Raw genomic sequence first — 19,401 nt, forward strand, 5'->3', positions numbered from 1 at the left:
TGATAGGCATTATGAAGAAAATAAAGCAGGGTAAGGAGATGAAGAGTGATGGAGTAAGGGTGCTGTTTTGGATTGGATGGTTAGGAAAGCCCCTGATCTCTAGGTCCTGTCAACCCTCCCTCTTGCTTTCCCTCAGTTTCTCCAGAGGTCTCAAGTTCATTTGTGCCTTAGGATTTTTGCAAATATTTCCTGTCTGGATCTCATCCTCTTCCCATCAGCTCCCCCTTTTGCCTGGTCATCTTTTACTAACCTTCAGATCTCAGTCCAAAATCACTTCCTCAAGAATGAATTCTCCAAGTCTTCAGAATAGATGAAGTTTAGGTTCCTTCTTAACTACAGCACCTGAGCTTCTCCGTTGTACTGTATACAATTACAAGCACATTTGAGTGAATGCCTTTCTCCCCTCCAGATTGTAAGCTCCATGAAAGCAGAGACTTGTGTATCTTGTTTATTGTTGAATCCTTGTAGTTTGCAGAGCAGGCTTCCAACAAATGATTGTTGAATGTTTGAATAACAGTCAGTATTTCAGAATACTCCATTAAACAGGGAAGTCCTCTTCCCAAACCTATTTAGACAACTCTGTGCTTAATTTATGGCCATAATTTGGGGAATTTTTTTTCTATAGCAAGATTTGGCAACCTAATTTGGTTTCATATGGTTATGAATAGCAATACTAATCTATGACTTCACTATCCTTTCATTTCACAATTAACCCTGTTCATTACTCTTAGAAACTTGTGCTGATTGAAGTACAATATAAAATGAATAAGCTTATTTGTAAAAAAAGAGTCATAAATAGGCAGAATCAACCCATGCTTTTATTTTCATTGCATATAAAAATTTCATATGAAGGTATTGATGTACAGTACTATCCCCATGGGCTGTAAGAGAGGCTAAGAAATCACTAAAAGAATCGTCATTTGTAATGCTCACACACAAGTTACCACTCTGAAAACATATCCAAAGAAATAAAAACAAAATCAGTAAGGAGATATATATTTTTTTTGTAATTATAGTGTCCCCTTTATACTGTTTAAAACAAAAGTAATCAAATTCCTTTGGGCCAGGGCTGCTAAAATCTACAGTTTGTGTCAAAAAAATAAAATAAAATAATAGGAGGCTCATTTTTCCTAGAAAAAGAATCTCTCCTTGCACTGATAAGTCACGTGTTCCAAGGGCTGGGCAGCAGTGGGAGGTGGTTTCCGTATTATCCACCAGGAACCTTTCTTCACTTTCAGGCCATTATGCAAGGTTAAATTTAAAAATTCTAAAACTATATGGTAGTTTTATAGAAACAAGTCCTAGAGAATGGTGAAACTTTTATGCTATGGGAATTGACCTCATACAAAATTTTGTGTTTGAGTGGATGGATTTATATACATATAAGGAAATTTAGTTCGTAATTGAAGAAAAATTCCAGGGTTAAAAAAACCCACCTAGGCCATACTATATATTCTCTTGATATGACAGGAAGCTGACAAAATAAATGACTAACCCACACTTATGATCCATGGTTATAGTTTCTAACCAGGTTCCTTTTCCTATGTGCTCTAGAGGTCAAAGACATAATTATAATCACTGGATTTGAATGTACTTTCCCAGTAGTGTTGGGGGGGGGGGGGATGGAAAAAACCCAAAACAATCAAATGTAACTATCTGAAGCAATACCTAATCAATAGAAGGGGGAAAAAATCATGATATATGTAGTGCTGCTCCCTGGCAAGAAGTAAAGAGCATATTTTTATTTCCAAATGGTCTCAGAATCTTCCAACGGTTGTTTGTGGTTTTGGTAAAATCCAGCCATTGCCAGTAATCCAATCATTTCAAAGCTCAGTTCTAAGATGCCCAGCCCTAGCTCCACCATTACCTCACTTTCAAATGCAGCAAAACAGAAGAAAATATTGGTTGAAGTTAAGGCACAGCCCTGGGACCAAAGACCTGCAGCTAGTTGTTTTTTTTTGTTTTTTGTTTTTTGTTTTTAATTTATATATCTTTATGTATTTTATAGTTTTCGCAAATCTTCCATAAACAAGCTCTAAAGTGACCAGACTATATTACAGGAGAAAAGAAAAATGTATAAGGAGTATGTATACACACCATTCATTCTCTCACCAAGAGTTTCCAAATATATCAACACCATCCCATCATGGGATGATGTTTTAATAAGAACTGATAATTTACAATTAACATTACAGTATGTACATTACAATAAATACATGGTTGTAAACAGACAAACAAGACTGTATTACAGGTAAGGTCATTTGGTGAGGAAAAAAATGCATGGCACAAAAAATAAATAATGCATTCAAAAACTATCATAAAGCTTTCTGTAAAATCCATCTCATTCAAGTTTTTTTTCTTGCCTGCAAATTGTTCTATCTACATTATTTTCTTGTGAATTTTAACTGACGTAAAAGAAAACAAAATTAAAACAGCATTATCGTGTTCAGTAACTTGCAAGCTGAAATGTACTGGTTTTATGCAAACTTGGACATTTTTTTCCCCATACAGTACCCAGATATTGCATTTTCTTATGGCATTTTAGGAAATGTAAAGTTACTTTGTAAAAGGATATTCTTTTTAAAGCAGTGTGGAATTCTGAAGCACACTTTGGCGAGAGAGAGAAAAAAGGAGGGAGGGGAAAAGCAGATTATATAGTGCATTAGTCCCTGCCTCTTGGATATTATGTCTCTTCTATAGTTTGATTGTCCAACTGTGGGTAGCTTCACAACAAATTGAGAAAAAGAAAACAACCCACCTCTTTATTAGTGCAGTTATAAACCCTTTCAAGTCTGGATTTGTTTGTGACATATTGATGCTTAACATTTGTTTTTTTTCCCATTATTAAGATTCCAGGCACTCTGGGGGAGGGGAATGGGGGGGCGCTGCGAATTAGGGAGGACAGGGGATGAGAATATTTTGGGAAAAGAAATAAAACCTAGACTCTTTGCCTTTCCTTCGTGAGGAAAGTCCTTTCTTGACCTCTACTGGGGCAAATAAAATTAAAACAAAAAAAAAGTTCCCAAACACTCTGTGAAATCACTTGGCCCAGCATAAATCTATCTGAAAGATTGCAAACTGTTCATTTGGGTTTTGCAGGTTTTGCAGGTGGAGGAGGGTGGGAATCTGATACTTCATTGATTCCCACTCTGCTCTATAGAAGATCAGAGTCATAAAGACAAATTTTCTACCAAAGGTTCTAAGTTTCTGATGGCACTCAGGGGATTGAAATGAGAACTGTCTTCAGCTTGGATCACTTCCCTGGCTGATGGCTTAGTTACCAGCTTCAGAAGTTTCCTTGAGAAATCCCATATATCAATGCTTTTCAGGTTTGCAATTTTTCTTAGTTTTATGTATTTTCCATTTGGTCTTTAGTTTCTATCTCAATTCTTGAATATCAATGCAAAAAATGATTAGTTGGGTTCCAATAAGAAGGTAAACATTTTAGTAAGAGCTGAAAAGGGAAGAAAGTCCAAACTAAATGCCAGATTATGCTAATTGTTATTAGCAGGTAAACACTGGGAATTACTATCTATCTAAAATTGCAATATAGCTCCTGGTGCTGAAATGTGCCTAGAGCAATCTCTAATTTTCTATATAGGTAGAATCTTCTTACGTCAACTTTTTTTTTCCCTCAGTGTGTTTAAAGAAGTAGTTCTCCTCTGTAAGTCATGCTTATGGATTGACAACTGGTAAAAGCAATTCCTACATGGTACATGGGAGTCCATTAAGAAATAGTAGTTGCTACATTTAAAACTACTTCTCAAGGATATTCCTTATACAGTTCTTAATCCCATGGTAACATCATAGAAACAAAAGAGAATTAAATTGTTCTTGTGTTTGTTAATAAACTCTGTTAATATCCATAAAAATTGCCTAGCTAGCTGTTAACTTTTCTCTGTAAACCAAGAGTAAAAGCTAGTCATTATACATGATCTCATGGTAGAAACAAATGCTAACTCTAACATGACTACTGGTTTTTCTTTTCATCAACCAGAATGGTGATGATATATTTGATAAGACCCCATCTACCGAACATGGACACAGGTTCAAACACACACTAAATAATAAAGCAGCACGAAGGGGAAAAAGGTTTTTTTCTACTACAAGTGGATGTAAAAACAATAAAAATGTGCATGAAATGTGTGGGTTATCACAAAGACATGCACTTGTGAAATGAGGGTATACTGACACAGCAAAAGGTTATAAGACATTCAGTAGGAAAATATCTAAAAAACACTGACCATGTAAACTACTGGGTATTTATATATCTCCCACTTGCTTTGGACAACACCAACTGATGAAGTGTATTTCCACGAGGCTTAAGACACATTTAGACAAAATGCACATCAAAGTTCTACAGAACAGATATTCACTTTGCACACTGTAAAGAGAAATGTCAGTGGAGAGCAACTCTGCTGATCCGAAAAGAGTGAAACAAAAAGGCAAGTTAAATGACCTACAAAAGAGGGTTTCCTGCAACAAAATGTTTTTTTGTTTGTTTGTTTGAAAATGGAAGTCACTGGTAGATAAAACAATGAATCACTACAAATCAGTTAATTGCTATGAACTATAAGGTGCAAGTAAAATTCGTAAATTAAGATTTATCCAGTGTAGCACAGATTTGTACTGAAAACTTGCAAGTTACTCCTTAGAAAAAAATAACCAGTGGCAGATGAAGTTCTGAACATATTTTTAAATATAATACCTCAATACATTTAATAATAAAAGTAAGCTCTACAAAAAATCTGTTTTACATATCATACAAAATGTAGAGGTCAGTGCAGCTCATTGAACTACACTATTCAGTCATGTATCAGGAAGACTTGAAATTAGAAAAGTATGCAATTTCTGTGGCTCATCTTCCTCCTGGTAACAGATTCATGCTGTCCCCTGTTCCTGATGGATTTGTTGCTTCATCCATTAGTTCACTCTCTGTAATGCCTTCTTCTGAAGATATTATAAACAAATACAAAGAAAATAAACCCCGAATCATATCAACTCTTGGGCTGCCTGATGAGCCACACTCCCTTGAAATCATTTTGGAGTAGTTCATTTTATCTGCTTTGTCAGCTCTACGAAGCTGAGATCTTGTTAAAATGCTGTTCACGAAGATGTCCTCCTTGCTCAGATGACATGGAGGTGAGAAAACTGGTTACGATATTCCTGAGCGCCAGACTGAGCAGTCAAGGTCAGTTTTGTTCAACAAACGTTCTGGCAGATGACAGTGAGGTGTGACCATGGCTGTGCCATGTGACATGCACTTTGGAAACAATTTTTCTACTCTTTTTTTTTTTTTTTTTTTTAAAGGAGGGGGATGAAAGTTTCTGCACTGTTACGTGTCAGGAGAATGATCTTCTATTACACAAACTTCAGGCTGGCTTTCTTCTTCCCCTACTGCTTCCTCTTCAACCTGTTCATCGAGGGGAATTTCAGTAGACTCTGAATCTTGAGTACAAAGAGTCTTGGAGTCACTGCAGCTAGTGTCTTCTTCTACTTGACTTCCACTGTCCTTTTCTGTGTCTGACTCGCCGTCTTCCTCTAAAGTTAGTTCAAACTGGAACTTCTCGGTTTGACCCTGCCGGCCCTCTTCTTGGTCATCAGGTGCAGGAGAGGGGCTCTGAGGGATTGTGCTCTGGTACCATTCACGATTGTCCTCCAAAGTGTCCAAAATGTCCTGGGCGTCAGGGTGCACAAGGTCTGCCCATGTCTCCCAGAGAGGATGAACAATATAGTCTATGAAGCCCACCTAGTTAGAAAAGCAAAAAAGAAAAACAAAAAAAACAACTTGAGTGAGAGACAAGACTAAGAAGTGATGGAAAAAGTCAGCTAGATCAAGGCCCACAAAAACAACACTGAACTGAAGACTACTAACCTTATTTGGTAAAATAGTCACTGCTTTCGGCAACAGACCAGATAATTGAAAGTATTGTTAAAATTAGCTTCTAGAACCTTTAGTTCAAGAGTATGTCTACAATATAAAAAATTTCCAGTTGTTTACATGGTATAGCTTGAGGCCTGGATTTTATTCTAGAAAAGCTAATTTCTGGGTGAATCCAGATAAATGAAATAAGGACATATGTACTTGGTATATGACTTTAATATGAAATTTACAAAAGTTTGTATCAAAACCATATAAAGTCATGAGAATTAAGAGCTTTTGGGTTCACAAACAATGTGAAACTGCGCTTGTAAAAACAAAAAACAAACAAAAAACAAGCAGTACAATACTGTGTGATGTGTATGCAAACTAACCAAATGTTAAAGTTGTAGTTTTACTCTCTCTGAGAGCTTCAAGCTTAATGCAATACCTGTGATTTTTCCACAGACGCATTGTGCTTATCACACATGGGACTTATTTCCATGCCACGCTCTCTCTCTCGGTCTCCTTGGCGAAAGAACTCCTCCATTATCCGGTCTGTCCACTGGCGGTACAGCTGGAGAGGCTTTGTTGGGTTGCTCAGATCTGCACAATGCACCATATTCTGAAGGACCTAAAATAGACAATGCATTCTCTATTCAGCACTTACTTCCCCCCCCCTTTTTTTTTTCTTACTAGAAAGTCACATCAGATGACTGTGACACTTAAAAATACATGTAGTGTAAGATTTATTCCAAACAGCTCAACCATGGGGTGTCTGTATATGGTGCACACTTGTATTAATAGTTTCAAATAACGCCACGTCTACTGCATCTAGAAATCATAAGAGAAACTATGTGCATGGTTGGTCTGGTTAAATTCAGACCTGCTTATGTGGTAGGTCTTGTGGGATGTTAGTTGCTTTCTTTGTCTAAAAATGTATGCAAATGAAAACATCAATAGGATTTTACCTATTTAATTCTCAGGAATAAGAGTTTGGATAAAAAAATATCCTGTGTATTATTACTAAAAGTATAAGGTGGGAGAAAGGAGAAACAATTCCTATGCAAAGCTAGGCTCAAATAATGTTTTACCTGAATCCTATCAGAATAATTATCAAGAAGAAGAACCCCAGAACTTGTCACTTTCTTAGTTTCAACCATAGTTTTCAAATCAGCCAGTAGATTCATATGTTTTGACATATCTGTTGCAAGTACCTTAAAAGACAAAGAGTGTTTTAAGTTAGAAAGTCCAAAGCAAAAAATCAGAATTTGCACATGAAAGCATTCAGAATTTTATAAGAAATGGAAAACTACTATGACATCTGATTCTCCATTCCTTCCTGGGCAGAATCTTTCCTCCTTTGCTGTCAAGTTTTCTGGAAACCCAGATAAATGTGTACAATAGACAGAAAAATTAGGCACTAACAACCACTTTTCTGGTGAAAAACGTGATGATGTCCCCGTGGATGAGATAGCATCACATGTTTCAAAGATTTTGCCATTCATTGGATTAGAATTTGGTTACTGGACTGTGATAGGCTGATTCCAGATTGATCACAGTATGCTTCAGAAACAGAATATTTGGGTTAATTTTCTGCTCATCTGAGGTAAATAACCCCTGCCTTTGTATGTATAAAGCTTAACATGAAAAGTTTTCGATAACCAGAGATCTTCCTGTGTCTCATAATCATCCTAAGTAATACATACTGATGGAGAGAGGTTAAAAAAATTCATTTGCGCTATGGCCAGTGCCCTTTGCTTTTGTAAGTCATCTTTCTCTACCTGACACCAGACCAGAGCTGCTCAGAAAATAAAACCTGAATGATGAGGGCAAGCTGTGATTATTCTTAACTCTAAACTGCTGAAAGAGGAAAACCTACTATAGAATATCACTGCCAGCAGCAGGGACAGCTTCCTCAAAAGTAAAGGGCAACAGTCGATTTTGAAATATAATTCCTTTTACCTGATGCTCATCTCACCTTTACTTTTTTTTTTTTAAACACCTTGCATCACAGTTCTCTTTTATGCTTTCATCAGCTACTTACGATATCAATGACCATTTTCCTTAATGACTGTCTTTGCTTTTTGCTCAAATTCTGGAAAATGTCACAGTTTTCTTCCTGAAGCAACTTAAATCCCACAGCCAAATGATGGTTTTCCAAGACAGAGGAATCATTGTACATCAAGGCAAGTTCAGAGTCTGAAAGAAAGAAAAGAGGCAGAAGATCAGCAAGGCTGTGTATTCTAACCTGTTCTCCAAATTGTGAGATATTTTGGGTTTAGGATGTAATTTCCGCTAAACATCTCTGCTGCCCTCATCATTACATGACAACATACAGAAGAGAATATACTGGATAATGTAACAGCAGAAAGAGCACTGGAATTCCACGTATGAATTCTAACATTACTAATAATTTGTGGTAAGTATTTCATTCTGTGGGCCTCAGCTTCCTCTTTTTTTAAAGTGAAAGAAGAGTTGGATCAGATGTTGTTTAACCTTCCCACCATATACAGCTCTATGAACCCAGCTGAATAGGATATTATTCTTAACACCTACAACATGTCTGGAGCATAAGTTATTGTATTCCTGATAACTGGATTGCCTAACCTACCTTTCATAATGTAAGAATCATGTGATTTACGCAATGTTTCTAGTCAGAGAAGGTACAAGAACAGTTTGGGAAAACAATAGATTTGTTCATGTTGCTTTTATTTTCTCCCGCAGTATTGTTTTGAAAGGCCAAGCTTTATTCCTTTTTTTCCTATGTCTTCCTAGTAAGAAGGCAGTCACTAAATTCAGGTGTACCCCCTATCGTGCCTGCACACCCATGGCTTCACACACAGGCTTGTCTTTAGCTGCCTACATAACCCTGTGGTGCAGAATTATGCCACTCTCTCACCACTGCCCCAGACCTGTGTATCTTGCAGCGAAAGATCGTGACTCTTTCCTAGGCCCTGTAAACAGCAGACCCAAATCTATCAGGCAGTCTTTAAAAAGAAAAATTTTTGACTGGTCCTTTATTCTGTTTCTACTTAAGTCATTGTAAAGACTAAAAGCACATGGATTTGATCTTTTTTTCTGATGAATGCACACAAAATATATTTGGAAATATATACTTTCTAAGAAAGAAATATTCAACATGACTCTGTCAAAGGAGCCAGGAAGGAGTGGGGAGGCCCAGGACATATTTCAACTGAGAAATCCTATGATTTTATTGGTATAATGGAAGTAGGAATTTGCACATCTAAAGTTTTGCTACCAAGCTACAGGAACATGTGTCTAGAATACCAGGGAGTGGGTGTGTATGGTATTGCTGTCTATTTTTGGGTAAAGCAATAATGCTTACTTTTTAAAAGGCAGTATCTGGTCAAGTCTTTTTAAATAGTTGATAAGAATCTCTATGAACTGTTATATATCTATGGATGGTTAAGCATATAGAAATCAAAACGTAAAAGTATACAGGGCCTTAGCACACGATATTATTTTTTATAGTAGAACTATATTAAATGAAGATGTATTGAAAGGAAGGCACAATGTTTTCTGACTGGAGAAATAATGTCTAATTAATTTATTAGGGTTCTTTTAGGGGAGTAAACATGCCAGTGGATAAGGGGCCTTAAGAGGAACTGACTTGGCTTTTCAAAAATGCTGATAGGTTTATATACCCCACAAAGGAAGATGGAAGATACTAAGGCTACTTAGCCTACAGAGGAAGAACTAGAGGAGGAGATGTTACTTCAAGGAAGAGAGTGATCTGTGGTATGGAAATTGTAACAAATAGTCTGAGTTCTACTCTGAATGTAAGGTAAGAATGTCCTTTCATGTTGGGTGTCTAGGAACACTGGCTAAGGCTTCCTTGAGAAGTGGTTAGCTCCTGAACATTTGAGATGCCTAATATTTTAATTTGAAACAGCTTTGTTGAGATATAATTCACATAACCATACAATTCACCCATTTGAAGTACACAATTCAATAGTTTCTAGTATCTTCACAGATATGTGCAACCATCACCAAAGTCAATTTCTTTAGAACACTGACAGCAAGAAAAGCCATATCTTTTATCTATCACCCCTCCCCCTTTGCCTCTGCACCCCACGCCCCTGCCCTTCTGCCCACCCTAAGCAACTACTAATCTTCTTCTGTCTCCATAGATTTCCCTCTTCTGGACTTTCATAGGAATGGAATCATATAGTATGTGGTCTTTTGTGAATGGCTTCTTTTACTTAGTATGTTTTCAAGGTTCATGCATGTCGTAGCATGTATCAACAATTCATTCCTTTTTATAGCTGAATAACATTCCATTGTGTTGACAGAGTACATTTTGTTTACCCATTTGTCTGTTGATGAACATTTTGATTGTTTTCACCGTTTGGCTATTATGGTTGATGCTGCTCTAAACATTTGTGTTCAAGTTTCTGCATGGACCTATGTTTTCATGAGATGCCTAATATTTAAGAAGAATCCAAATTGGTCATAAAGGCTACAAAAGGATTTCTTTCAGCACTGGTGAAGACTAGACTGTTGGGTCTCTTTAGCTTCCTCAACTCTGAGAACATTAAAGGAAGGTGATGGTGATTGTAGATTTTTAAATGAATGTGTGTTAGCAGTTAAGAACACTGAATCTCGTTTAGATTTTACTCTTTAAGATTCAAGGCATGTGGCCAAATCTAAAGGGAGAGGTAAGATTCTGCAGTTCCTGAGTATATTTTCCCTAAATATGCTAATGCAATACTTTTAGGTAGATTGCTTGAAGTTTCAAGAATAATTAGAAAATTGTCTTAATACTTTAAGGTAGAGCACAGAGGGAGAGAGAGGCTAGCTTATATAAAATATTTGTTGACACCCTCTCATCTCCCATCTTCAAGGCCCAGTACAAAAGCCACTTCTTCCATGAAGCTTTTCTTGATAACCACAGACAGGACTGCTCACTTTCTCCTGTGAACTCCTATACTACTTTGTAACAAACACTCATTTGGCATTTATCACATTCTATCTTATTTGTCTTATCTTTGAATAAATTTTACAATGAACATATATTGCTTTTATAAAAGCCTGACTAAAATATATGGTAAGACTAACATAAGGTCCAATCTCAAATTTACCACTTTCTCAATTTTTGAAACAAGCAAATTCCATTTATACATCGGCTTATCTTCTTAATAAAAGGCACTTTTAGTCATAAATTAAATGCATATTCATTCCATCAGGATTTGAGGTAAAATGATCACGAGTTTAGGGTTCAAACAGATCTGGCTTTGAAATCAGCACTGAACCTTTCCTGTTTTGGTCTTACCTATAAAATGAAGGCAATCTTCAGCAAACCATTTTGAGGATCAGATAATATTAATATGCAATCTGAAATGTGGGTAACCCTCAGTAGGGGCTCCCAGAATTTCCTCCACAAATTACCGTTGGATAGATTGGGAAACACCACTGTGATTAACTTGAAACCTACATCCCAAGAGCCCAGAGAGAGGAAAAAGAGGCTTGCAGGCAGTGAACCAGCCTGTTTTAAAAGACACAGGGAGCAAAAGAAGATTGGGCCCTCATTTGATGGTAAGAACAGTCAGAATCAAAAGATGATGGTAGAGCAATTAAGCCAGGGGCTAGCACTGAAAATATGTGCACTATGATAAAGAGTTACACTTTCACTCATCTTACAGTTTTATGAGGCTTGGCCTAGAGCTAGAAAGTGACAGCATACTATATGTTATATTTGTAAGTTATAAAACAAAAATCTTAAAAAGGACTTCTAAGCAGAACACTTCTGGAAATGGGGAAGGTAAGTGGTAGTTTTAAATTAATGTCCAGTTGCCACAGACAAAGGATTAAAACTGCAGGTTCAGAGGACTGTAGGAAGATGGCAGAATAGGAAGACCCAGCCCTCCAGTAGAACAACTCTTAAAGAGGCAGGGACTGTCTGAATCAGCTATTTTGAAACTCTGGAGTCTAGCAGACCACTGTACAGCAGCCAGGGAAGAGTGAAGCAAGAGGTCGGTAAATTACAGTAAATACCAATGCTCACCCCCAACTCTTGTGGCAGGCCACAGTGCAGTGGGATCTGGCCTGTGGCACAGCTTGCTGGTGCCAGAAAGGGACATAAAAATCCACTTCCTCAAGATCTAGGGTGGGCACAGGCTGATCACTGATCATAGCTTTTGACTAGTAACTTTGGATGGCTGGGAGCCCTGCTCAGAGGGCAGCCATTGTTCCAAACTGCCCTGGATGAAGGCAGTGGAGGAGAGCTAATGATAGGATGCTTCCTCAGAGCTGCGGGGGACAGCTGAAGGGCTGCATTTGCTGGGCGGGTCAAGAAAGCATAGCTTTGGGGAGCTGTAGAAGCAGCTCCTGGCTCCCTTCCTGGCCCGTCCCTCATTCCTTCTTCAGGGTAGTTTGGAGCTGGCCAGTGCTCCAGCTGGGAAAGACTGACTTGGGAAACTCCTCTCTTGACTTTCTGATCATGCAAAAGCAGCCTGAGACAACGAAATAAGTGCAAGAAGCAACTGAGGCAGACGGCCAGGGACAAAGGCTTACCTGCTTTAAGTCTGGCAGTGGAACACCCAGGAGAGAGAAAAGGTCTATTTCCTGGGGAGTTGAAGAGGCATTCAAACTCCTGTATCCAGAGGACTCCTAAGCCACTAGGCAAGCACAAGCAAGCCCAGGACAGGACACAGGCCCCCCAAACACAGGGAGGACCCTGTACTTTGCATTTGCCTTGGTTAGACCTCCCTGATACTCAAGAAAATTTCTGTCCTATAACCAGCTGGTCACAAGTTCAAGAAACAGACATCTCAGGGAATAAATCCCAGAGCTAACATTTTAAAATATTAAAACATACAATGTGCAACAAAAGATTACAAGACAAAGAAACAGGAAATGATAGCCCCTCCTAAGGAAGAGGATAAAAATCCAGAAAACACCAACAAAGACCGGACGGTGAGCATATCAGACAAAGACTTTAAAAAAAGATCTTCAATATACTCCAGGAGATGAAAGAAAATACAGAGCACTAAAGGATAACAGGAAAACAATGAATGAATAATATGAGAAACTTAGTAAAGAGACAGAAATTTTAAAAAGGAACCACAAAGAACTACTGGAATTGAAGCCAACAGTGACTGAATGAAAAATTCCCAGGAAAGTTTCAACAGCATATTAGAGCTGGCAGAAGAAAGAATTAGTGAACTTAAACACAAAACAACTGAAATGGGCCAGTCTGAGAAGCAGAGAGAAAAAGAGAATTATAAAAAGAGAAAATAGCCTAAGAGAACTCGGGTACTATCAAATGTCCCAATATACACATTATGGAAGTCCCAGAAGGAAAATAAAGAGAAAGAGGCAGGGGGCTTATTCAAAGAAATAATGACAAAGAACTTCCCAAACTTAGCAAAAGACGTGAATGTGTATACTCAAGAAGCCCAGAGAACACCAAACAGAATAAACATGAAGAAAAATACACCATCATATATTGATTACACTATCAAATGAAAAGGACAAAGAAAGATTACTGAAAGTTGCAAGAGAAAAGCAATGTGTTATGTATGAGGAATCCCAATTAGATTGAGCACTGATTTCTCAACAGAAACCGTGGAGGCAAGAAGGCAGTGGGTTGAAATTCTGAAAGAACATAACTGCCAACTCAGAGTCTTTTACCTGACAAGACTTGCTTTCCAAAATGAGGGAGAGATGAAGACATTATCAGATAAACAATAGCTGAGAGAGTTCTTTACCACTAGCTAGACCTGCTCTGCTCTACAAGCAATGTTAAAGAGAGTTCTTCAGACTGGAAGAAAAAGACACTAGACAGTGGTTCAAAGCAGCATAAAGAAATAACGACCTCTAGTAAAGGTAACCATTTGGGTAACTGTAAATGCCAGTGTACAATATTGTATTTTTTGGCATGTAACTCCACTTCTTACATTTTACATGTTCTAAAATGTAAATGCATAAAAAGTAATGACAAATCTGTAGTTTTGGATATATAATGTACAAAGCTATAATTTGTAACAAGTACAAAAATGGTGGAGAGGACAAAGGGGTATAGGAACAGTGTATGTTACTGAAGTCAAGTTGGTATTAAATTAAATATAAATGTCATAGATTTAGGATGTTAAATTTTAACCCAAGGTAACCACAAGAAAAATAAATGAAAAATATATCCAGATGGAAATGAGATACGACTCATCAAATATGAAAGTAGGCATTAATGGAAGACTTGAGCGACAAAAGAGGTACTTTTTACAAAGACTAAATAGAAAATGGCAATAGAAAATCCTACATTATCAGGATTTTATCAGGAATACAAATGGATTAAACTTTTCAGTCAAAAGGCAGAGTTTGTCAGAATGTGTAAAACAGCATGACTCAACCAAATGCTGTGTACAAGAGACCTTAAATTCAAAGATACAAATAGGTTGAAAGTAAACAGATGGCAAAAAATGTACCATTCAAGTGGTAACCAAAAGAGTTGGAGTAGCTATACTATTATCAGATAAAACAGACTTTAAATTTAAAAAAGGGCTATGAGGGACAAAAGACGGTCATTACTTACTGATATAGGGTCAATTCAACAAAACAATATAACAAGTATAATTATACATGCACCTAACACCAGAGCCCCAAAATACATGAAATGAATACTGACAGATTTGAAGGGAGAAATCAATGGCTCTAATTAATAGAACAAGACTTTGATACACAATTTTCAATAATGGATAAAACATCTAGACAGAAAATCAATAAGGAAATAGAAAACTTGAATGATACTCTAAACCAACTAGACATATGGATAACACTTCAACTAGACATATATAGAACACTTCACTTGACAACAGAATATACATTCTCTGTGAGTGACCATGGATCATTCTTTAGGATAGACCATATGTTAGGTCACAGAACAAGTCTCAATACATTTCTAAAAAACATATAAATCATGCAGTGTATCTTCTGTGACCACAGGGGAATGAAGCCAGAAATCAATAACAGAGGGAGAAATGGAAAATTCACAAATATGTGGAAATTAAACAATGTATACTCTTAAATAACCAATGGGTTAAAGAAGAAATCACAAGGGAAATCAGGAAATATCTTGAGGTGAATGCAGCTAAGGGAGTGCTGAGAGGGAAATTTATAGCTCTAAATACATTAAAAAAGAAGAAAGATGTCAAATCAGAGACCTAACCTCAAAACTGGAAGATCTAGAAAAAGTAGAGCAAACTAAACTCAAAGCATGCAAAAGGAAGGAAATAGAATAGAGATAAATGAAATAGAGAACTAAAAAAAACAATAGTGAGAATCAATAAAAACAAACCTGTAGTCAGACTGACAAAGGAAGAAAGGAGAGGATACAAATAACTAACATCAGAAATGAAAAGGGGGACATTACTCCTGAACCCAGTGAAATAAAAAGGACTAAAAAAGGATACTATGAACAACTGTACACTAACAAATGAGATAACCTAGATGAAACCAAATCCAACAACACGTTAAAAGAATTATACACCATGACCCAGTGGAATTTATGCCAGTTATGTAAAAGTAATTTAACATAAGAAAATCAGTTAATTTAATGCACCACATTAACAGAATGAAAGAAAAAAACAAAACAAAAAAACCATGATCTCTCAGTTAACACAGAAAAGGCACTGGACAAAATCCAGCACCCCTTCTTGATAAAAACATTTAGAAAACTAGGAATAGAAGGAAACGTCCTCAAATTGATAAAGGGCATATACAAAAAAACCCACAGTTAATAATGGTGAAAGACTGAAATTTTGTGTCTAAGATCAGGAACAAGACAAGGATGCCTACTATCACCATTGTTATTCAACATTGTACAGGAAGTTCTTGCCAGAGCAATTAGGCAAGAAAAAGAAATCAAAGGCATCCAAATTGGAAAGAAAGGAGTAAAACTTTCCCTGTTTGCAAATGGCATGATACTATATAAAGAAAAACTTGAAAAAATCCACAACAAAGCTCTTAGAGCTAATAAATGAATCTAGCAAAGTAGTCAGGTACAAGATCAACACACAAAAATAAGCAGTGTTTCTATATATTAGTAATGAACAAGCGGAAGAACTGTTCCAAGAAGAAAATTCCATTTACAATAGCATCTCAAAGAATCAAGTATCTAGGGATAAACTGAACCAAGGATGTAAAGGACTTGTACATAGGAAACTACATAACAGGTGGAAATGATCTCTCTGTTTTCAAGACCCTCCAGCATACTTAAAATGGTGCAAAGTACAATTAGTGGCAAATCATCTGGCACCTAAAATTAAGCCAAATGAAACAATTCTATGAAGCAGAGGTAAGACTGGACTGGGAATGTGCAAAGTACGCTTCATGCCTCCTCTCCCAGAGCAAAGCATGCAACCTTGGGCACACTCCTTAACCTCACTGGGCCTCTGCACCCATCTTAAGATAAGAAGGTGATCTTACGCATATCTGATCAGTAGAACTGTGGTCAACTTAATCATGTCCTCCACAAAGACATCTTCAAGTCCTAACCCTCCATCCTGTGGGTGGGAACCCAACTGTAAATGGTATTGTGGCAGATTGGATTACATACCCCAGAAAAACCTGTTCCTAATCTTAATCCATTCCTGTGGGTGTGAACCCATTGTAAATAGGACATTTTTGATGAGGTTATTTTTAGTTAAGATGGAGCCAATTGAATGAGTATAGGTCTTAACTCTATTATTAGAGAAGGCCACAGAAAGAAAGCCACAAGAAGCCAGAAGCCAATAGACCCCAGGAGAGAAAGAAGATGCTGCCATGTGATGGAAGAGCCAAGGAACCCCACAGTTTGCAGGCTAGCCGGAATATACTGACCTAGGAGGAAGCAGCCTTTTAGCCTCTGAAACCGAGCCAATAAATTCCTATTAAAGTAATACTTTGTATTTTAGCAGCCAGGAAACTAAAATAAGGATCTTCAGATCTTAATCTCCAGTCCTATGGGTGTCGTCTCATTTACAAACAGGATTTTAAAGACCCTATTTATATGAGGCCAAATTGAATCAGGGTGGGCTTTACTCCATTATGGCTGGGATCCTTATATCCAAAAGAAATTTAGACATGGGAGAGTACGAGCCACAGGAGAAGACAGAGAGGCTGAGATTTACTGCCAGCAAGACACCACCAGAATACTACAGACGATGGAGAAGACAAGTCCTGCCGATACTTTGATTTTGGACATCTAGTCTCCAAACTGTAAGCCAATAAATTCCTGTTAATTAAGTCAACCATTTCTGGTATAACAAAGAACAGCCCCAGCATACTAAGACAAACTCTTTAAATCCTTTATTACAATTAATACAGATTTGACCTTTGGCTCTGGACAGGTTGTCAGCTTTGACTACATGGCAAGAGCTGAGTGTGGGCTAGTCCAAGTCACTGAAGCTCAAATCAATCCATGAAAGCAAGAGAAGACATAAAAAGGGTTTAATGCAAACTAAAAATGACATGATAGAGTATTTCACAAAGCTACTTATTATGATTTTATGTTATTATTAGAAGGACTGCTTTATAGAACACTGTGCTTATCTTTGTTACTGGCTAATAAGCTTCTTTCGTCTCATGAAAAAAATGCTTGTAGGGAGAACCTAAGATGGCGGCTAAGTGAGACAGGGCAAAAAAACACCTCTGTGAAAAATACTAGATAAAAGCCAGAAAGTGACACAGAACACCAGTTCCAGCGATGCACCAGCCAGACAAGGTCTGCTAAATCCACAGGGACCATGCATCTGGTGAAACCAGGAGACTGCATTCTGAAAATGAGTGAGTGAGCTGGCTGAAAGTCTGGTGGCTGTGCTGCGGTGTGGGGAAACTGTGGGTTGGCGTTTGGAGACAGACTAGTTCTTTTTTTTTTTTTTTTTTTTTTTCCTAACTTTAGGGAGAATATTTATTAGGAACTGGAAATAAGAATGCTTTCAATTTTCAAAATTATAAAATATAGTTTGGGGATCAGGGCACAGTTTAATACATGAAACAAAAGTAAATATATAATTTTTTATAAGTATTATGTGACAAAATTATCATTATGTCTTTATGCAAGCATTTCATCTGCAACAGAATAAAATAATTTAAAATATAGACTGAAAAAGGCAAATATAAAAAAGCAATAGCTCTCAAATCTCTATCAATAATTACTACAAATTTACAGATGAGGGGATATTTTTGAAAATACTAACGGAACATATAATTGGGAATAATCCTAGCCATTATTTTGAAAAACTTTTATGAACACTACAATGAGTTTTACCTCTAGATAAGACTAGTTCTTTTTAAATAAAAAAAAAATAACACACAAAAAAAACCCAGGAGCAGCTGCTGTTACAATGTTGAGAACCACGCAGTGAAGCATGGCAGGAGCGGGCTGTGCCAACCTCTCGGTGTCTGGCATGGAGGATAGCCCGCTGTTGATTGCCTCAGGGCCAGAGGGGCAGAGGGGAACCAAAAGGAGAAAGAAACCACACCCCTTGCAGCCATCTCCCTGGCGGGCTGGGAATGCTCCTGCCTGGGGCTGGAGCTATAGCCCAGAGCTGCGACAAGAAATCCAGTGTGATGGGGAGTGTCTCCCACAGCACCGTGCACACGCCACAATATCGGCTGTGGACAGTGGCCTTTAGTGCACCCACAGCTAACTGTCTAGGAGCTGGGACGGCAGAGCTGTGCGAAAAGGGGGAAATTAACAAGCCCCATTCAATCATTTTTAAAGCAGGCTGGGAACACCCCTGCATGGCCCAGTGGCCCAGGGCGTCCCTGGAGGGCTGGCGCACACTTGTGATGTGGCACAGCCTTCCCACAGCAGAGGTTCTGGAAGAGCATGGCTGGGAAGGGGGACCCACTCGGAAATCCCAGGGACCCTATGCCAATACCAAGGACTTGTGGGTATTGTTGCAAGGCTGAAATGAAGGCTTAGACTCTTGCAACAGCCTTAAATCTCTGGGAACACCTGGGAGGTTTGATTATTAAAGCTGCCCTGTCTCCCTAACCACCCAGACACACATTCACGGCAGACAGCACCAACAACACATCCAAACTTGGTGCTCCAATTGAACCCCACAAGAAACAGATCCCCACACACCACAAAGACAAAGTTGGGAAGAACTGACTTAGGGGGAATAGGTGACTTGTGGACACCATCTGCTGGTTAGTTAGAGAAAGTGTACACCACAAAGCTGTAGATCTGACAAATTAGAGGTTGGTATTTTTTATATCCAGAAAGAACCCTATCAAGTAAAGCAACTGCCAAGAGGCCAAAAACAACAGAAAATCTTAAAGCATATGATAAAACCAGACGATATGGAGAACCCAAACCCAAACACCCAAATCAAAAGATCAGAAGAGACACAGTACTTGGCACAATTAATCAAAGAAGTAAAGCAACGACAGCATGGCACAGTGTATAAAGGACATAAAGAAGACCCTAGAAGAACATAACAAAGAACTTGCAAGAGTAAATAAAAAAACAGAAGATCTTATGGAAATAAAAGAAACTGTTGGCCAAATTAAAAAGACTCTGGATACTCATA

At 37.8% G+C, this 19,401-nt stretch overlaps 1 protein-coding gene across 17 annotated transcripts in view; it reads right to left on the reverse strand.

The window, feature by feature from the left end:
- Positions 1 to 796: 796 nt before the first annotated feature.
- PDE4D (phosphodiesterase 4D) overlaps positions 797 to 19,401 on the reverse strand; it is a 1,663,062-nt gene continuing 1,644,457 nt past the window's right edge. For all 17 annotated transcript variants that reach the window (XM_037799050.1, XM_037799045.1, XM_037799053.1 and 14 more), the window contains 4 exons: positions 7,908 to 8,062; positions 6,955 to 7,077; positions 6,312 to 6,494; positions 797 to 5,749 (listed from right to left, as the gene is read on the reverse strand). In XM_037799050.1, coding sequence (XP_037654978.1) covers positions 5,336 to 5,749; positions 6,312 to 6,494; positions 6,955 to 7,077; positions 7,908 to 8,062 — 875 coding nt within the window. In that variant the 3' untranslated portion in view covers positions 797 to 5,335. The remainder of the gene's footprint in view (positions 5,750 to 6,311; positions 6,495 to 6,954; positions 7,078 to 7,907; positions 8,063 to 19,401) is intronic.

This window comes from Choloepus didactylus, chromosome 11, assembly GCF_015220235.1.
Source record: "Choloepus didactylus isolate mChoDid1 chromosome 11, mChoDid1.pri, whole genome shotgun sequence".
In the NCBI taxonomy this organism is placed as follows: domain Eukaryota; kingdom Metazoa; phylum Chordata; class Mammalia; order Pilosa; family Megalonychidae; genus Choloepus; species Choloepus didactylus.